The sequence below is a fragment of the Coregonus clupeaformis genome, chromosome 24 (assembly GCF_020615455.1).
Source record: "Coregonus clupeaformis isolate EN_2021a chromosome 24, ASM2061545v1, whole genome shotgun sequence".
Taxonomy (NCBI): Eukaryota; Metazoa; Chordata; class Actinopteri; order Salmoniformes; family Salmonidae; genus Coregonus; species Coregonus clupeaformis.
In genome coordinates, this window is record NC_059215.1 from 30,707,175 (window position 1) to 30,725,372 (window position 18,198).

Genomic DNA, 18,198 nt, shown 5'->3' on the forward strand with positions numbered 1-18,198 from the left:
TTGTCAAAAATATAAATAGTAAAGTTAACTACAGAAACCCCTAAAAACTACTTAAGTAGTACTTCAAAGTATTTTTGCGTAGTTAGTTACTTTACACCACTGACTACTAGCCTATGCTCATATTTTTCACCCATTTACAGTTCCTGTCTGAGCGAACTAAATGCACATATTCTGTCTATAACCACCCCAGATTTCTCAATTTCAACAGTGTACTTGCAAAGATATTCATCATGCATTCATTATGTAGCTAGCTATGCGTTGAGTAAGTAATATTCTTGTGACAACTTCAACAACAGCAGCTGATAGGCCGTCATTGGTTTACGTCACCAGTGATTGAGTTGCGTTTGTCGACCAGGAAATTAGCGGTTAGGTGACTCAGAATATCACTCTATAGCTCAGTAATATCATTTCTCAGCAGCAGTGGTGTCGTCCAAAGTACGAAGCAGAAAAAGAGAAGTGTATTCGAACTAATATATTGACAACCAAAACTTTTAAGGTGAGTTTACATATTTCCAAAAACATCTCCCGTTAGCTAGCTAATATAATTGAAATCGAATGTAAATCATGAATAAGGGCTAATAGCTAGCTACCTATCTAACTGTTAGCGAAGCAAGGTTGTGATTGGTTAAACCAAGTTAGTGTTCACCAGCGATGTGTTAGTCGAGATTAGATGAACAAAGAAAGTGTTGTCTTGATACATTGATTAAGCTAGCTAACTGTCGAACCTAACTAGCTAGCTACTACTAATTATCGCTTATCGTTTAGCAACAACTTCGTTTTCTTAGCTGATTAAATCATATAGTTTAGCTAGTATATAACGTGAACAGTTAGTTAACTAACTAAACACGTTTGCTAACTAAGTAGTTAATATATGTACCGTCCAATGGTGTCATTGTTAGTCATAGTAAGTAAGGCTATTAAAGTTAGCCTAGCCAGTGAAGTAGCTAACTAGCTAGCTAACGTTAACTGTCGTTGTTTACAGCTGTTTAACTCAATGTTTGAAATCCCTGACTCATGATATTATCTGCTTTCTTGACACATTCTGGAGAATGTAAAATGTCACACTAGAGATCTGTGTAGAGCTATCAACTGTAACCTAGCTCCAGGGACATAGATTTAACGTTAGAGAGTTAGGCAAACTTTTAGAATGTTGAATATTGTTCAAATTCTAGACATTCAGTTACATAGCATTGTTGAAATATTCCCCATGTAATGTTGATGGGGAGCTAACATGGCTGGCATAGAATGTTGAAATGTATCATCCAGAAACCGCATTGGTCCAACTCTCTAAATATCCATATAATTTATTACAGGTGTCTAACTAGAACTAGCTGTAACCAGGCTTAGGAAAATGTGGTTAATAGGTTAATGTTTGGCACAATATCAACCTTCTGTTTTAGAATCGTATAGTGTGGGTGAACCTCTAGACACTGATCAGCACTGAAACGGGTTCATTAATATGTTTATAGTATTGTGCAGTAGGACTTCGAAGGAGAAGATTCTGAATGGGCAGCTAGGCCTATATCTTTAAAAACTTGGTATATACTGGTTGAAAAAGAGGAGGGTGAGTGCTGCCATAGTGGTGCGCTGGACATAAAACAGTACATACATAAGTTATAACAGACCTTGTGATCATTGTCATAGTTTTCCTCCTCCCCCACCATCCCTGCTCTCTGGCCATGATTACCACAGCCCCCTTTCTCAACCATGTCAATAGACCAGAATACGTTGCCAAGGGGATAACATTCCTCATGTATCTAGCTAATTCGTTCAGGCTCAAGGAAGTGCTGAAGTTTGCCCCTCTGTAGCTGCTGCTGGACATGTCGGGGTAGTGGCTAGACCAAAACCCAGTTTACAAAAATGGACGTTAGTATTTCCTACAGAGCGACTGAAGTTGCATTTCTCAGGATATTCTTGTCAGAAGCACATTGTGCAAGACACACATCTTGTGTCCCTATTTGAGTCTTAAAGTTAATATATTCTTGCTAAGGAATTCCACCCAACTCAGTCCTAAAAGAAAACTTGTAGTTCCTAGTTGAGGACGAAAATAAGGTTATTTTCCAAGCTTACCCGGGAATAACCCAGCCCATGTTTCTGAATGGTGAATGAGATAAAAGGAACAGTTTAAATGAAAACCTGGAAAGTGCCTTGGTGCTCAATGACATAATGGAGTGTTTGTCTCCCTGGTCTGTGAATGGGATGCGTAGTCTGGGCCTGAGCGGGAAATTCCTCAGTAATGTGATTGTGGTCGGCATGTTTAGCTTGGCTCTGGGATTGTGCAGAATGTTCACATTATTATGCTTATTTTTATCCGTATTACTGTGTAGTAGTGTCAACTTGTTAGTAGGGTTATGTCTTTTCACAAGTGTGTGGTTGTCTTGTACAGTGGGGGAAAAAAGTATTTAGTCAGCCACCAATTGTGCAAGTTCTCCCACTTAAAAAGATGAGAGAGGCCTGTAATTTTCATCATAGGTACACGTCAACTATGACAGACAAAATGAGAAAAAAAATCCAGAAAATCACATTGTAGGATTTTTTATGAATTTATTTGCAAATTATGGTGGAAAATAAGTATTTGGTCAATAACAAAAGTTTCTCAATACTTTGTTATATACCCTTTGTTGGCAATGACAAAGGTCAAACGTTTTCTGTAAGTCTTCACAAGGTTTTCACACACTGTTGCTGGTATTTTGGCCCATTCCTCCATGCAGATCTCCTCTAGAGCAGTGATGTTTTGGGGCTGTCGCTGGGCAACACGGACTTTCAACTCCCTCCAAAGATTTTCTATGGGGTTGAGATCTGGAGACTGGCTAGGCCACTCCAGGACCTTGAAATGCTTCTTACGAAGCCACTCCTTTGTTGCCCGGGCGGTGTGTTTGGGATCATTGTCATGCTGAAAGACCCAGCCACGTTTCATCTTCAATGCCCTTGTTGATGGAAGGAGGTTTTCACTCAAAATCTCACGATACATGGCCCCATTCATTCTTTCCTTTACACGGATCAGTCGTCCTGGTCCCTTTGCAGAAAAACAGCCCCAAAGCATGATGTTTCCACCCCCATGCTTCACAGTAGGTATGGTGTTCTTTGGATGCAACTCAGCATTCTTTGTCCTCCAAACACGACGTGTTGAGTTTTTACCAAAAAGTTATATTTTGGTTTCATCTGACCATATGACATTCTCCCAATCCTCTTCTGGATCATCCAAATGCACTTTAGCAAACTTCAGACGGGCCTGGACATGTACTGGCTTAAGCAGGGGGGACACGTCTGGCACTGCAGGATTTGTGTCCCTGGCGGCGTAGTGTGTTACTGATGGTAGGCTTTGTTACTTTGGTCCCAGCTCTCTGCAGGTCATTCACTAGGTCCCCCCGTGTGGTTCTGGAATTTTTGCTCACCATTCTTGTGATCATTTTGACCCCACTGTGTGAGATCTTGCGTGGAGCCCCAGATCGAGGGAGATTATCAGTGGTCTTGTATGTCTTCCATTTCCTAATAATTGCTCCCACAGTTGATTTCTTCAAACCAAGCTGCTTACCTATTGCAGATTCAGTCTTCCCAGCCTGGTGCAGGTCTACAATTTTGTTTCTGGTGTCCTTTGACAGCTCTTTGGTCTTGGCCATAGTGGAGTTTGGAGTGTGACTGTTTGAGGTTGTGGACAGGTGTCTTTTATACTGATAACAAGTTCAAACAGGTGCCATTAATACAGGTAACGAGTGGAGGACAGAGGAGCCTCTTAAAGAAGAAGTTACAGGTCTGTGAGAGCCAGAAATCTTGCTTGTTTGTAGGTGACCAAATACTTATTTTCCACCATAATTTGCAAATAAATTCATAAAAAATCCTACAATGTGATTTTCTGGATTTTTTTCCCTCAATTTGTCTGTCATAGTTGACGTGTACCTATGATGAAAATTACAGGCCTCTCTCATCTTTTTAAGTGGGAGAACGTGCACAATTGGTGGCTGACTAAATACTTTTTTCCCCCACTGTATGTTGGTCTTTTAGCGGAACAAGGATTTGGTTGTATTCAGGATTTGGTTCTATTCATTTGGCAGTATTATGCATTTAGGAGTAAGTGTAATTTTCATCAATGTTGTGGGATAGGGTTTATACATGTGTAGAAGTGTTTTTCCTTCTAAGTAAGCTGTGTGTTGTATAGTTCATTTAGTCGTGTGTTCTGTAGTGTTTCATTGCCTACCTCTAAGTTCCTATTTCCTGTTCCTAGCGTACAGCAGATCTTGTGATCTTTTCACAAAATATGGTGTCACTGTCAGTAATAGAGAAGTGACAAAGGAACAGCACTTCTTGGACTTTTCCTTTCTCAACCATATTCTAAAGAATAAGTTGTTGTGGGTCACCAACTTATAAACCTATTATTGACAGTGATTGATTCTGATCTTGTACTGGAAATGTGAGCATACCAGTTCATGTCTTCCTGGAATGACCCCCGTATGGCTCAGGTGACGTCATAACCATCGGTCCTAAACTCCACCTGTGAATTCAATGTACGCATACACCAACACCATCAGAAAAGCACAATGGTGAAAGCCCTTGTCCTTAAAGGCAAGGTGTGTATGTTTAAGTTGCATAATGATTAGTCATTCATAAGTGACAGGGCTCACACTCTTGGGCATGGTATCTACTGTATCAGGTTTCGTTGAGTTTCTGCTACGCCCTGTGCTACAGCTGATCTCTATTTACTCTGTATAATGAAAGTGTGTACTCTGTCGTGATGAACTGTCATTCCCTCTCCCTCCCTCTTTCTCTGTTTCATGTCCTACATTTCCTTCTCTTTCTCTGTTTCATGTCCTACCTTTCCTCTTTCTATGTTTCATGTCCTACCTTTCCTTCTCTTTCTGTTTCATGTCCTACCTTTCCTTCTCTTTCTGTTTCATGTCCTACCTTTCCTTCTCTTTCTATGTTTCATGTCCTACCTTTCCTTCTCTTTCTATGTTTCATGTTCTACCTTTCCTTCTCTTTCTATGTTTCATGTCCTACCTTTCCTTCTCTTTCTATGTTTCATGTCCTACCTTTCCCTTTCTTTCTAATGAGTGTAATATAAGTGAGCCCTTAGTTGCTTATTACCTCTGGCTGTACCACTTCCAGTAAAAGGGAATTTGCACTGTCATCCTGTTTGTCTCTTGCTATTCAATTAGGCCTAGATCCATTAGTTTTGCTCTGTCTTCCTCAGCCATATGATGATAGTTTCCCATGATCACTTCTGTGCTTTTGTTTACCAGCTTTGAGAGCGCAAGTACTTGTCTGTATTCACCCTCAGTACGTTGCACCACAGATCAAATCAGGCCTGCCACATACCAGGCAGATGCCACAACAAGCTTCCTCATATTTTTCAGTGTTTGCTAATAGGTTTCAGTTTAACTTTCTTGGTTTTAGTACAGTTGCTAGCAACTTTTTTTATGTCCGTCAGTGTTTTCTTCTTGATAGTAGACGACCGGATATCAAAAGTGGCTCATTGAGATATTTTGGCTGTGTGCTCGTTCAGTGGCTGGGGACAAGGCAGAAAGCAGGTTGAGGCTGCATAACATGTTTTATAACCAATGAAGTGCCTGGGGGATGGCTGTGTGTGAACGATGACACATTCTGCCTGCTGTGTATGTTTTGACTGTTAGCTTAAGCCTTAGTCTATAGGCTACAGTCAGTTTCTAAATGGTTAGTTCTAGAACTAGCTCAGCCTATGTGGATAATAAGGGTTCCTCTGACTTGTTTGTTTGGTCTTGTAGGGTGTGAGGTTTCTGACCACCCACCCACTCCTTAGCCTACATCACATCTTTCTGTTGCCATTAGCTACCTTTCTCTCTCTTTTTCGTCTCCCAATAATGAAACGATGAGCAATGATGAAGGAAGGGGGCTTGATGTGCAGAAACGGATCATGGTGGATTAGTGGTGAAACACTTAATTGAAAAACAGGAATGTCATTAAGAGCATTATGGTTCTGGAGTCTCAATGCCATGCCATGTCTGTCACACTGTCATAGCTGATTATGGTCACGGTCTATCGACAGACAGACCAACTGCTGTGTACTCCAACCAGCTGTCTGTGTGGTCGAAACTCCATCATTCCCCCTCTTTGGACCTGTCCTCACCCTCAGTTTCAGCTAGTGATTCTCATCAAAGGTTAGCAGTTGATGGGTGAGATCTCCTTTGTATTGATGCAGATTTTACTCCTCGCATGCCAACTCTTAAACGGTTTATTTTGTTTTTATCCCCCACAGAATGTCGCTGTATCCATCCCTCGAGGACCTTAAGGTGGACAAGGTCATGAAAGTAAGGCAAACCCAGTAGCGGACAGAATATTCAACCATTTTGAAGTAGGCTACTCAGAGCTCCTCTCGGCTGATCAAGTACTCTTCCTGATAACAATGAAGCTAGAGGGAGGCTAAAACCAAAATAAACATTTCAATGAAATTGGCCTTGCTCTTTGTTAAATAGAGTGTAAGAAAAATTTGAGCAGTACTCTGAAGCTTACGCCATAGTGTTCTAGGGTCCATTACACTCTCTAGTAACATTTTGTCTTCTAAATAAATGTTGTAATGCATATCAGTCCAGCTGCATATTATTGTAAGGTGTGACAACCTTTTTCCCTTTCCTGTTTTTTTCCCTTCCAATAAGAATGAGGTGGCTGTTCTTACACATATTTGTACTTATTTGCATGTGCTAGCTTAATGGTATTGTGTATATAGGCGGGGGAGAAGTCCTCTTATACTATAGGAGTCGTATTGAGTTTCAGTATGGCAACTTAATACACTGCTCTACTGTCTTTCTCCCTAGGCCCAAGCCCAATTTGCCCATACCACTGCTACCCCAGTTATTGCTGAGGGGACCTACCCAACCATCACTGAGGGGACCTACCAGCCACAGGCTGCTGGGCTGGGGATGCCATCAACAAGTAGGTCCCTGGGTCTGTGAGGCCTTTACCAAGATCACATACCATATTTTATAGATTCCCTGTTTGTTGCCCACTTCCAGACCAGGACCCATATTCACCAAGCATCTCAGAGTAGGAGTGCTTATTTAGGATCTGTTTTGTCTTTTAAATCATAATAAGAGAGGGGACCGGATTCTAGATCAGCACTCTGAGATGCCTTGTGAACACAGGCCCTGATCTCTCACTCTCTCCCTCTCCAACTTTGTCTCTTCTCAGTCTATTCTTAGATGGGAAAGGCCTTCCTGCTCTATCGTGTGCTGTGGTATTGAGGGGAGATAAATACATGCGTAGAGAGAGGATGGGAGTGAGTGGGGGTATGGGCTCTTAGGCATACCAGGGGAGTGAATGTCATTTCCCTCAGCTCAGCCTCAGCTCCTACTCAGTGGCTCTCACTCTCCTCTCAGCCTCAGGGTCTTTCTTTGAGTGAGGGTGAAATGGGCAGGGAGACTGCAGTGAGCAGTCCCTCAATGCAGGGAGTCCAATGGAGGGAGGGAGGATGCAGAGGTACAAGATAAAAGGAAGGTAGAAGATGGACAGGGGGCCCAGGGGAGGAAAATATGTGGTTTTCTGCTCTTTCTCACTCGTTCTCCTCTTTCACTCTTGCTCTCTCTGTCTCACTCTCTCCGGTTCTCTCTCAGGATGGGATGTCCTCTGGGCTTTTGTTTTCTTCCAGTGGAGCTAGCTTAGGGTTGCCATGGAGAAGGCTGGCCTGGCAGCAGGGCTGAGGATGGGGGATGGGAGTTTTTTCCTCAGGCCTGAAGGGGACAGACCGGAAAGGAGGTGAAGGAAATGGCCCTGACATCATCACTAGACTATACAGCCCAAACACAGCTCCCACTCCTGCCCTCTTCCCTCCCCCTTCTTCTCTCCCCCTCTTCCCCAGCTACCCTCCTTTCCTCACTTCCTCCTGTCATTCTTCATGTCTCATCTCTGCATCCCTTCTTGTTCCTCTCCCTTCATTTCCTCATATCCCTCTTTCAGCCTTCATATCCTTTCTTCTTTTTATATATATTCCTTCTCTTAATTCTTCTTCTTACCATCTCTCAAATATCCCTCTGTCTGATTCCCTGTATTTAGCCTCTTATAGTTTAGTTATTTGTGGTAGTAAATTATGCATACTTACGGATGTTACTACAGTTCTGGTAAAGCAGTGTTGAGGTCAGGCTTAGCCCTGGTGATCCACAGAGGCCAGTGTTGCGGTCAGGAGAAAGTGAAAGAGTGACACTGAGACAGTATTTAATCCCTGGGGTTGGCAGAACGCTGCAGCTCTGGGAGGTATAACAGATTATACCAGGCAAAAGTGTGTTTATATCCTCTATTAGCGGAGTGGGATTGCATGTATGTGTGAGTTACATTAGTAACTGAGTATGCATGTTAACCAAGCCAATGCATAGACTGAGCAGTGTGGGTGGGTTGGTGTTATAGTTTTTACTGGGTGGAAGAGGTTCTAATGATGCGTGTAGGTGGTGGTTGGGTGAATCACTGTCTGCAAATCCTTCTCACATACAGCATCTGTGGTCCGTGTGGGTGGTGTTCTCTGTGTGTCAATCATGTGTATTCGTTTGCTTGAACCAAAAATAGTGCCCTATAGCCTGTATGACTTTTATGTTTATTGCTTGTGTACTGTTTGACTGTCTCTGTCTTATCATATCAGTCTACCATGTCTTTGCATCTATCTGTGTACCTTTTGTATGCATGTGTCCTTTTCCTTTCCACCCTTCCCACTGTGCTCCGAGTGTGGGTGTGACATAGCACAGGTCTCCTGTTCACTGGGCAGGTGCAATACTCTGAGGGCAAGAGCCAAAACATGTTGGTTTTACTTAATAAATAAGATTTTTATTGACTTCCATTGTCCTCCGAGAGTTGCTGAATCTCCTCAAGGTTTTCTCCTCAAGTCATGCACCTTGTTTGGAGAGTGAGGTAGCGGCAGTGCTCCCTTCCCTTTGTACTGTGAGGGCACTCCAGCCCAGCCTCCTCCTGCCAGAGAAGTGGAACATGGAAACATGGCCTTTTCTCTCAGAGCTAGGAAGAGAGGGAGTCATGTCAGGAAACGATAACTGTGCTAAAGCACAGCAGCCAGGTTAGCAGCATTCCTCCTGAGCAGAGCAGAGCAGTTCAAGACTAACCCTGCTCTAATGGTCAGTGTGACTGTGAATAGAACCCATGATGTACTCCCCTGGACCCCACCCATCACAATGTATGGGAATTCAATGTGTCTTATTACTTATTGTGTAAATATTGTAACACACACCGACTGAAGAGACTTACAGTAATGTGGGAGTGTCAGTATTGTTATGTTCTGATTTGTTGACTCTTCTGAATGCTGCATATTTGTTTTAAGGGGATAGTTAATGCAAAATGTATGTTTGGGTCAAATTCCCCTTACCTTGAGTTGTCTGAAGGCCCATAGTGACTGAATCCACAATAATCCATTGTTTACTTTTGCCTCAGCCAGGAGTCATAATTAGTATCGTCCAAATTCATCATTGTATTAATGTGTTGTTCTCTTCTAGCCCTGTACCCTAACCTGGAGGATCTGGGAGAGTACATGGGCCTGAGCCTCAACAGTGATGAGGTTCAGAGGAACATGGCCCTGGTGCCCATGGCAGACAATGTAAGTATTGTGGGTGGTGTTAATCCACCAAGCACTATGAGAGAGAGCCTACCTCTTGTTGTTGGTGTATGTCAGATGGTGTCCCTGTGCATTTGTGTGAAGGATGTCAGTCGTGATCTCAGTCAGAGGTGTTTTCTCCTGGGGGATAAGAGGAGGAGTCTGTGGATGACTGAATATTATGTAAGGTCTATTTTTACTGTGTGATATTGCTTCTATCTATCTGATGCTTAGATGTCAGACAGCAGACCCCAGTGCAATCAGGCCAGCTAACAACACATCCTGTTTGTCTCTAGTGAAGACCACACAGCCCTGACTGAAGCTTCCTCTGCCTCACAGAATAGGTTGCATTCAAAAGGGTATTCTGAAGTGCAGCTAGTAATTCAGCGGATGTAGCTAGTGAATGCAAACCACAAGGCTTCAACAAGAGATATACTCGAGCGTGTTTTGGTACGATTTCCTCATCTCTCCATTCGTACATATCTTGTCAAGCGTGGTACAAGAATGAGACATGGAGCCTAGTTTTTTTTGGGGGGGGGAGGCAGGAGGGACAGTGGTTTTGGAGGAGCTATGAGGCTGAGTCAAAGAAGACTCTCTTTAGAAACCAAAGTGCCGTATAGCACTGTGTTCCTAGACTGCTACTGACTCACTCACCAGCAGCCTGGAGTGTGAGTGAGTGTATGTGAGGCCTCTGCTCCCCCTCAGTGTGTAGGCCAGTGTGTATGGGTGAGCTCTCATACTGCCCTGTATCATGTCCACTCACATTTAGTTATCTCATTCACTTTAGAACACCAAAAAGAAGATTCAAGAAAATGCCAAATAAACAACGCAGATTCTAACATAGGAGTGAGAAATAAAAAGCAATGTCAAAAGCACGTCTTAAGTTCTCGGGGCCTAAGCCTCCTGGCTTAGCAAGTGGAAGTTTTCCAGGTGATGCTGGGAATTTAATCTACACTAAACAAAAATATAAAAGCAACATGTAAAGTGTTGGTCCCATGTTTCATGAGCTGAAATAAAAGATCCCCAAAATCTTCCATACGCGCACAACTTATTTCTCTCAAAGTTTGTGCACAAAATCTACATTTTAGTTTACATCCCTGTTAGTGAGCATTTCTCCTTTGCCAAGATAATCCATCCACCTGACAGGTGTGGCATATCAAGAAGTAGATTAAACTGCACGATCATAACACAGGTGCACCTTGTGCTGGGGACAATAAAAGGCCACCTTAAAATGTGCAGTTTTGTCACACAACACAATGCCATAGATGTCTCAAGTTTTGAGGGAGCGTGCAATTTGTATGCTGAATGCAGGAATGGCCACCAGAGCTGTTGCCAGAGAATTTCATGTTAATTTCTCTACCATGAGCCGCCTCCAACGTCATTTTAGAGAATTTGGCAGTATGTCCAACCGGCCTCACAACCGCAGACCGCGTGTATGGCGTCGTGTGGGCGAGTGGTTTGCTGATGTCAACGTTGTGAACAGAGTTCCCCATGGTGGCGGTGGGGTTATGGTATGGGCGGGCATAAGCTACAGACAACGAACACAATTGCATTTTATCAATGGCAATTTGAATGCACAGAGATACCGTGACGAGATCCTGAGGCCCATTGTCGTGCCGTTCATCTGCCACCATCACATCATGATTCAGCATGATAATGCACGGCCCCATGTTGCAAGGATCTGTACACAATTCCTGGAAGCTGAAAATGTCCCAGTTCTTCCATGGCCTGCATACTCACCAGACATGTCAACCATTGAGCATGTTTGGAATGCTTTGGGTGTTCCAGTTCCCGCCAATATCCAGCAACTTCACACAGCCATTGAAGAGGAGTGGGACAATATTCCACAGGCCACAATCAACAGCCTGATCGATTCTATGCGAAGGAGATTTGTCGCTCTGCATGAGGCAAATGGTGGTCACACCAGATACTGACTGGTTTTCTGATCCACGCCCCTACTTTTTTTTTTTTTTAAGGTATCTCTCTGACCAACAGATGCATATCTGAATTCCCAGTCATGTGAAATCAGATATTTATTTCAATAGACTGATTTCCGTATATGAACTGCAACTCAGTAAAATCTTGTAAATTGTTGAGTGTTGCGTTTTATATTTTTGTTCAGTATACCGCATCCCATGGACATTCCATTCTATCTCCAACTACTTATTAATGTAACATTCCAACTGCTTATTAATGTAACATTCAATTCCAACTGCTTATTCATGTAGCATTCCATTCCACCGCTCCAATCTCTGCCCTCTCTCTCTCAATTGTATCTGTCCGTCTCTCTCCCCTCCCTCTACAGCAGGTGGCGGTGCCCTCATGCATGGGCATCGGTGGCATGGTGAGTCCTGTGACGGGTTCAGATGTGGGAATCAGGAGGGCAGAGATCCGGCCAGGCCTGCGTGAGATCATTCTCTGTAAGGACCAGGATAAGAAGGTCGGCCTGAGGCTGAGAGCCATTGACAATGTGAGTCATCATGATAGCCTTACTACCACCAGACTACAGATTAGGGTTATCTATCTATCCTCAGGCCAGTCTATATCTGGGGCGCAGGCACTTGTTCTAAATCTGTCTAAGAAACTTAAATCCCCCCCCCTCCTAAAGCATAGCTGCATATCTATTAAATAAGCAGTCTAGCCTATATAAATGTACATTGCATTCGGAAAGTATTCAGACCACTTGACTTTTTCCACATTTTGTTAGGTTACAGCCTTATTCTAAAATGGATTAAATTGTTTTTTCCCCCCCTCAGCAATCTACACACTATACCCCATAATGACAAAGCAAAAACTGTTTTTTTGAAATATCACATTTAAGTATTCAAACCCTTCACTCAGTACTTTGTTGGAGCACCTTTGGCAGCGATTACAGCCTTGAGTCTTCTTGGGTATGACGCTACAAGCTTGGCACCTGTATTTGGGGAGTTTCACCCATTCTTCTCTGCAGATCCTCTCAAGCTCTGTCAGGTTGGATGGGGAGCGTCGCTGCACAGCTATTTTCAGGTCTCTCTAGAGATGTTAGATCGGGTTCAAGTCCGGGCTCTGGCTGGGCCACTCAAGAACATTCAGAGACTTGTCCCGAAGCCACTCCTGCGTTGTCTTGGCTGTGTGCTTAGGGTCGTTGTCCTGTTGGAAGGTGAACCTTCGCCCCAGTCTGAGGTCCTGAGCGCTGTGGAGCAGGTTTTCATCAAGGATCTCTCTGTACTTTGCTCCGTTCATCTTTCCCTCGATCCTGACTAGTCTCCCAGTCCCAGCCACTGAAAAACATCCCTACAGCATGATGCTGCCAACACCATGCTTCACCATAGGTATGGTGTCAGGTTTCCTCCAGACGTGACTCTTGGCATTTAGGCCAAAGAGTTGAATCTTGGATTCATCAGACCAGAGAATTGTGTGCCTCGACACAATTCCTTCGACCACATGGCTTGGTTTTTGCTCTGACATGCACTGTCAACTGTGGGACCTTGTATAGACAGGTGTGTGCCTTTCCAAATCATGTCCAATCAATTGAATTTACCACAGGTTGACTCCAATCAAGTTGTAGAAACATTTCAAGGATGATCAATGGAAACAGAATGCACCTGAGCTCAATTTCGAGTCTCATAGCAAAGGGTCTGAATACTTATGTAAATAAGGTATTTATATTTTTTATTTGAAAAACATTTGCTAACATTTCTAAAAACCTATTTTTGCTTTGTCATTATGAGGTATTGTGTGTAGGATGATGAGGAACATGTTTTATTTAATCCATTTTAGAATAAGGCTGTAACATAACAATGTGAGTAAAGGAAAGGGGTCTGAATACTTCACGAATGCATTGTATCTCATTTCCACTGTGGACTTAAGAGGAATATCTGTTATTCCAGCAGGGGAGACTAAGCACAGTGTGTTGATAATAACTCCAGTGGAACATGTTGTATTTCCTCTCCTCCTCAGGGCGTGTTTATCCAGCTGGTTCAGGCCAACTCCCCGGCCGCCCTGGGGGGCCTGCGCTTCGGGGACCAAGTCCTCCAGATCAATGGGCAGAACTGTGCTGGCTGGAGCCTGGACAAGGCCCACAAAGTCCTGAAGGTCGCTGCCGAGACCCGCATCGAGCTCATCGTCCGGGACCGGTAAGGAGATGAAGCAGCACGTATTTCACTTAGATGTAGACGGAGGGAAAGTGTCAGTAATATATATGCATGTTAGTCTCTCCTGGCTCAAAGTTGAGGAGAGATTGACTGCATCACTATTGGTCTTTGTGCGTGGTATTGATGTGTTGAAGGTACCAAACTGTCTGTTCAAGCAGTTGGCACACAGTTCGGACACTCATCGGTACAACACAAGACATGCAACCAGAGGTCTCTTCACAGTCCCCAGGTCCAGAACAGAGGCTGGGAAACGCACAGTATTAACTACATGGAACTCTCTGCCACCCTGGGTAACTCAAGCTAGCAATAAAACCAGTTTCAAAAAACAGATAAAAGAACACCTTACTGCACAAAGGGGACTGCGAAGAGACACAGCCATTTTATATATATTGTATTGTAATTTCCACTGTACTACAGTACCAGTCAAAAGTTTGGACACACCTACTCAATCAAGGGTTTTTCTTTATTTTTACTATTTTCAACATTGTAGAATAATAGTGAAGACATCAGAACTATGAAATAACACATATGGAATCATGTGGTAACCAAAACATTGTTAAACAAATCAAAATATATTTTATATTTGAGGTTCTTCAAAGTAGCCACCCTTTGCCTTGATGACAGCTTTGCACACTCTTGGCATTCTCTCGACCAGCTTCATGAGGAATGCTTTTCCAACAGTCTTGAAGGAGTTCCCACATGTGCTGAGCACTTGTTAGCTGCTTTTCCTTCACTCTGCGGTCCAACTCATCCCAAACCATCTTAATTGGGTTGAGGTCGGTGATTGTGGAGGCCAGGTCATCTGATGCAGCACTCCATCACTCTCCTTGATGAAATAGCCCTTACACATCCTGGAGGTCTGTTTTGGGTCATTGTCCTATTGAAAAACAAATGATAGTCCCACTAAGCGCAAACCAGATGGGATGTGGTATCGCTGCAGAATGCTGTGGTAGCCGTGCTGGTTAAGTGTGTCACCAGCAAAGCACCATCACACCACCTCCTCCATGCTTCACGGTGGGAACCAGACATGCAGAGATCATCCGTTCACCTACTCTGCGTCTCACAAAGACACGGCGGTTTTGGACTCATCAGACCAAAGGACAGATTTCCACCGGTCTAATGTCCATTGCTTGTGTTTCTTGTCCCAAGCAAGCCTCTTCTTCTTATTGGTGTCCTTTAGTGGTGGTTTCTTTGCAGCAATTCGACCATGAAGGACTGATTCACGCAGTCTCCTCTGAACAGTTGATGTTGAGATGTCTGTTACTTGAACTCTGTAAGCATTTAAAAAGCATTTATTTGGGCTGCAATCTGAGGTGCAGTTCACTCTAATGAACTTATCCTCTGCAGCAGAGGTAACTCTGGGTCTTCATTTCCTGTGGCGGTACTCATGAGAGCCAGTTTCATCATAGCGCTTGATGGTTTCTGTCAAAGTTCTTGACATTTTCCGGATTGACTGACCTTCATGTCTTAAAGTAATGATGGACTGTCGTTTCTCTTTGCTTATTTGAGCTGTTCTTGCCATAATATGGACTTGGTCTTTTACCAAATAGGGCTGTCTTCTGTATACCACCCCTACCTTGTCACAAAACAACTGATTGGCTCAAACACATTAAGAAGGAATGTGTGGAATTTCTTTAACTTTTAAGAAGGTACACCTGTTAATTGAAATGCATTCTAGGTGACTACCTCATGAAGCTGGTTTAGAGAATGCCAAGAGTGTGCAAAGCTGTCAAAGGCAAAGGGTGGCTACTTTGAAGAATCTCAAATCTAAAATATATTTAGATTTGTTTAACAATTTTTTTGGTTACTACATGATTCCATATGTGTTATTTCATAGTTTTGATGTCTTCACTAAAACCCTGGAATGAGTAGGCGTCCAAACCTTTGACAGGTACTGTATGTATTAGACCTAGATGTTGTATGTACTGATATGTAGGCTATGTGTGACGTTTTTAAATGTATGTATTTCAGTCCTTGACTAATAATGTTCTGTACTATGTCATGTTTCATGTGGACCCCAGGAAGAGTAGCTGACGCTTTTGCAGCGGCTAATGGGGATCCTAATAAATACCAAATTAATGTTTTAGTCAACATTATTTAATCAATCGATCACATTCATTTTTTTAAGCTCTATTTACATCAGGAGTTGTCACAAATTGCTTTACAGATACCCAGCCTAAAACAATGCAGAGACAGAGGCACAATGGCTAGGAAAAACTCTCTAGAAAGCAGGAATCTAGGAATACATCTAGAGAGGAACCAGTGTAGTCCAGTTTGATCAGCTTTGTGTAGTTTCCTGGATTATGTCATGAGGTTTTGATGTTTATCAGTATGTCTGGCCATTAGAGGGAATGCTAAAAGATGAGTAGATGGAGTGTAAAATGTCCTTAGTTGCTCTGTACTTTGAAAATCTGACACACTGTAGCTCTGGCTCCTCCTGCTGGTCATATCACAACACTAGATGTACTTTTTTTGCTGTTAGATCAGAGGCTAATTTGTATGCAGTTTCTCAAAATATCATTCTGATCAAAGGACATGGTCAAAAAAAGTCTAAAGCAGGAAAATAAAAGAATGGGCCTTAATAGAAAAACAGCTTTAGGCCACTACCAACCCTAACCCATTTTAGGGGAAGTGGACTGCACTACTACTAAGTGCCCTTCTTGAGTATTGAGTACCTCATTTGTCTTTGTTTGTGGTCTGACTTCAGGCCGTTCCAGCGTACTGTCACCATGCACAAAGATAGCTCAGGCCACGTTGGGTTTATCTTCAAGTCGGGCAATATCACTTCACTGGTCAAGGATGGTTCGGCCGCTCGCAACGGCCTTCTGACCGACCACTACATCTGTGAGATCAACGGCCAGAATGTTATCGGCCTCAAGGTGAGCTTTGACTTATTACTGTTGACGGAGACTTCTCCCTAACGATGAATGTGTCTAATGTATGCTAATACTGTTTATGTGCAGGACGCTCAGATCAAGGACATCCTGACCACCTCCCCTACAGCCATGACCATCACCATCATGCCCAAGTTCATCTACGAACACATGATCAAGAGGTAACCAGTCAGGAGCGGAGTGTCTAAGGAATAGCATTACACTGTTTCATCAGGTCAGCAATGCTGGTAAAATACTTAGTCATTTAGATTCATAGAATGTGTTTAATGTTTTTAGAATGTCCAGCGGTCTCCTGCGATCAGCCATGGACCACTCTGTGCCAGAGGTGTGAGGACCAGAACGTGACTACGTTCTCCTGCAGGATGCCTACAATCTCCAGAGTTCCCATTGGCCCCTAAATGTCCAATGGGGTTCTTTCTCGCTTTTGAAAAACCTCTTGTATCACAATCACCTTCATCGTAACATAAAAGATGCCTTTCTTTCTATGTTTCAAATATTGTTATTCCATGTAGTTCCTTTTCTACTTCCATCCCTTTGTCTATATTTACATTTAGTATTTTTATATGATAATTCTTGTAGTCAAGTATTACATTTATGTATGTGGCATTGCATTGAGTACACCTTTATTTTAATGACATGAATGCTACCATGAGTCCAGAGCTTCCTCATAAAGAGTATGGTTCATTGGCTCGTGACCTTTCACCTTTTGTGTCAAAATGCTGTAAAAGCCAATGACTTCCATGGTTGTTGATCATAACCCTGTTCCCCTATGCAGCTGGGGTATTACGCTGGGCGGACCCACTAAGTGCACTTTTCACTTCCTGTTAGAGGTAGTCTTTCCTCTAACCATTTGTGTTTTTGTTATTGTTCAAGTGGAGTCAAAATTAACTAGGAAATATGTCAAGTATGTAGAAGTTAACTCTGGGAATTGATTTGTTTGATGCACAAAGTAATCAACAAATAATATACACATCTAGGGTTCAATCAATCATTTCCTGTGTGGGTTCTATTATGTTTAGAAGATATTCTGTGATGTGCACAGCGAGACTGAAAGCGTTTCTCTGAATGTTCCTTTATTGCTGTTCTTGTTTGGATTAATTTTTGTTTGTAACATTTGATATTCACACAGCCATCATTCTGAAAATGCTAGAATCTAAAAGTTTATATACAAAATGTAACCAAGATAATTGTAAAACAAATAAATAATCCTTCTGTTCACATTCATTCAGCTATATCAGTGTGTGTGTGTGTGTCCCCTCCCTTTACTCAGAGGATATGTCCTTCACCATATCAACTAAATGTCTACTCTAGAACACCCATCTTCTACCTTGGACTACTGGAGGGATTGATTCACCTAAAATTATTCAATTAAATGTACAAAGGCCAACTTAATTACCTAAGCACTATATGGCTGATTATCTTGACAGTATTGCTGTAAAGCATGGGTGGACTCAGGGGCCACATTCCTGCATATACAGTTTCATACTTTCTCAACAGGCGACGTTATCTTTTAGAAGGCTGCCAGAACACAATAGTGGAATGCCAATGAGGCCCAACAAAAACCTAAAACTCATTCCACAACAACTAGATTAAATTCCTTTTCCACAGCTATTTTAAA

The 18,198-nt window shown here is 42.7% G+C and overlaps 1 protein-coding gene across 2 annotated transcripts; it reads left to right on the forward strand.

Annotated features, from left to right (window-relative positions):
- Positions 1 to 326: 326 nt before the first annotated feature.
- On the forward strand, positions 327 to 17,804 carry LOC121538315 (syntenin-1). 2 transcript variants are annotated; one of them, XM_041846193.2, is made up of 10 exons: positions 327 to 496; positions 6,020 to 6,131; positions 6,230 to 6,281; positions 6,786 to 6,903; positions 9,456 to 9,556; positions 11,859 to 12,023; positions 13,493 to 13,668; positions 16,394 to 16,565; positions 16,650 to 16,741; positions 16,857 to 17,804. In XM_041846193.2, the coding sequence occupies exons 3-10, from the start codon at positions 6,231 to 6,233 to the stop codon at positions 16,909 to 16,911; spliced, it is 930 nt and encodes a 309-aa protein (XP_041702127.1). In that variant the 5' UTR covers positions 327 to 496; positions 6,020 to 6,131; position 6,230; the 3' UTR covers positions 16,912 to 17,804. The 2 variants fall into 2 exon arrangements, with proteins under 2 accessions (XP_041702127.1, XP_041702126.1); XM_041846192.2 differs by lacking the exon at positions 6,020 to 6,131 and having other exon boundaries at positions 328 to 496.
- Positions 17,805 to 18,198: the final 394 nt, after the last annotated feature.

What these genes read in the sequence shown, in the direction of transcription:
- LOC121538315 (XM_041846193.2), top strand. Translation starts at nt 6,231, where the DNA reads ATGTCGCTGTATCCATCCCTCGAGGACCTTAAGGTGGACAAGGTCATG. An exon ending in TGGTGCCCATGGCAGACAAT is followed by an intron (nt 9,557 to 11,858) that starts GTAAGTATTGTG and finishes CTCCCTCTACAG; the next exon opens with CAGGTGGCGGTGCCCTCATG. An exon ending in TACGAACACATGATCAAGAG is followed by an intron (nt 16,742 to 16,856) that starts GTAACCAGTCAG and finishes TAATGTTTTTAG; the next exon opens with AATGTCCAGCGGTCTCCTGC.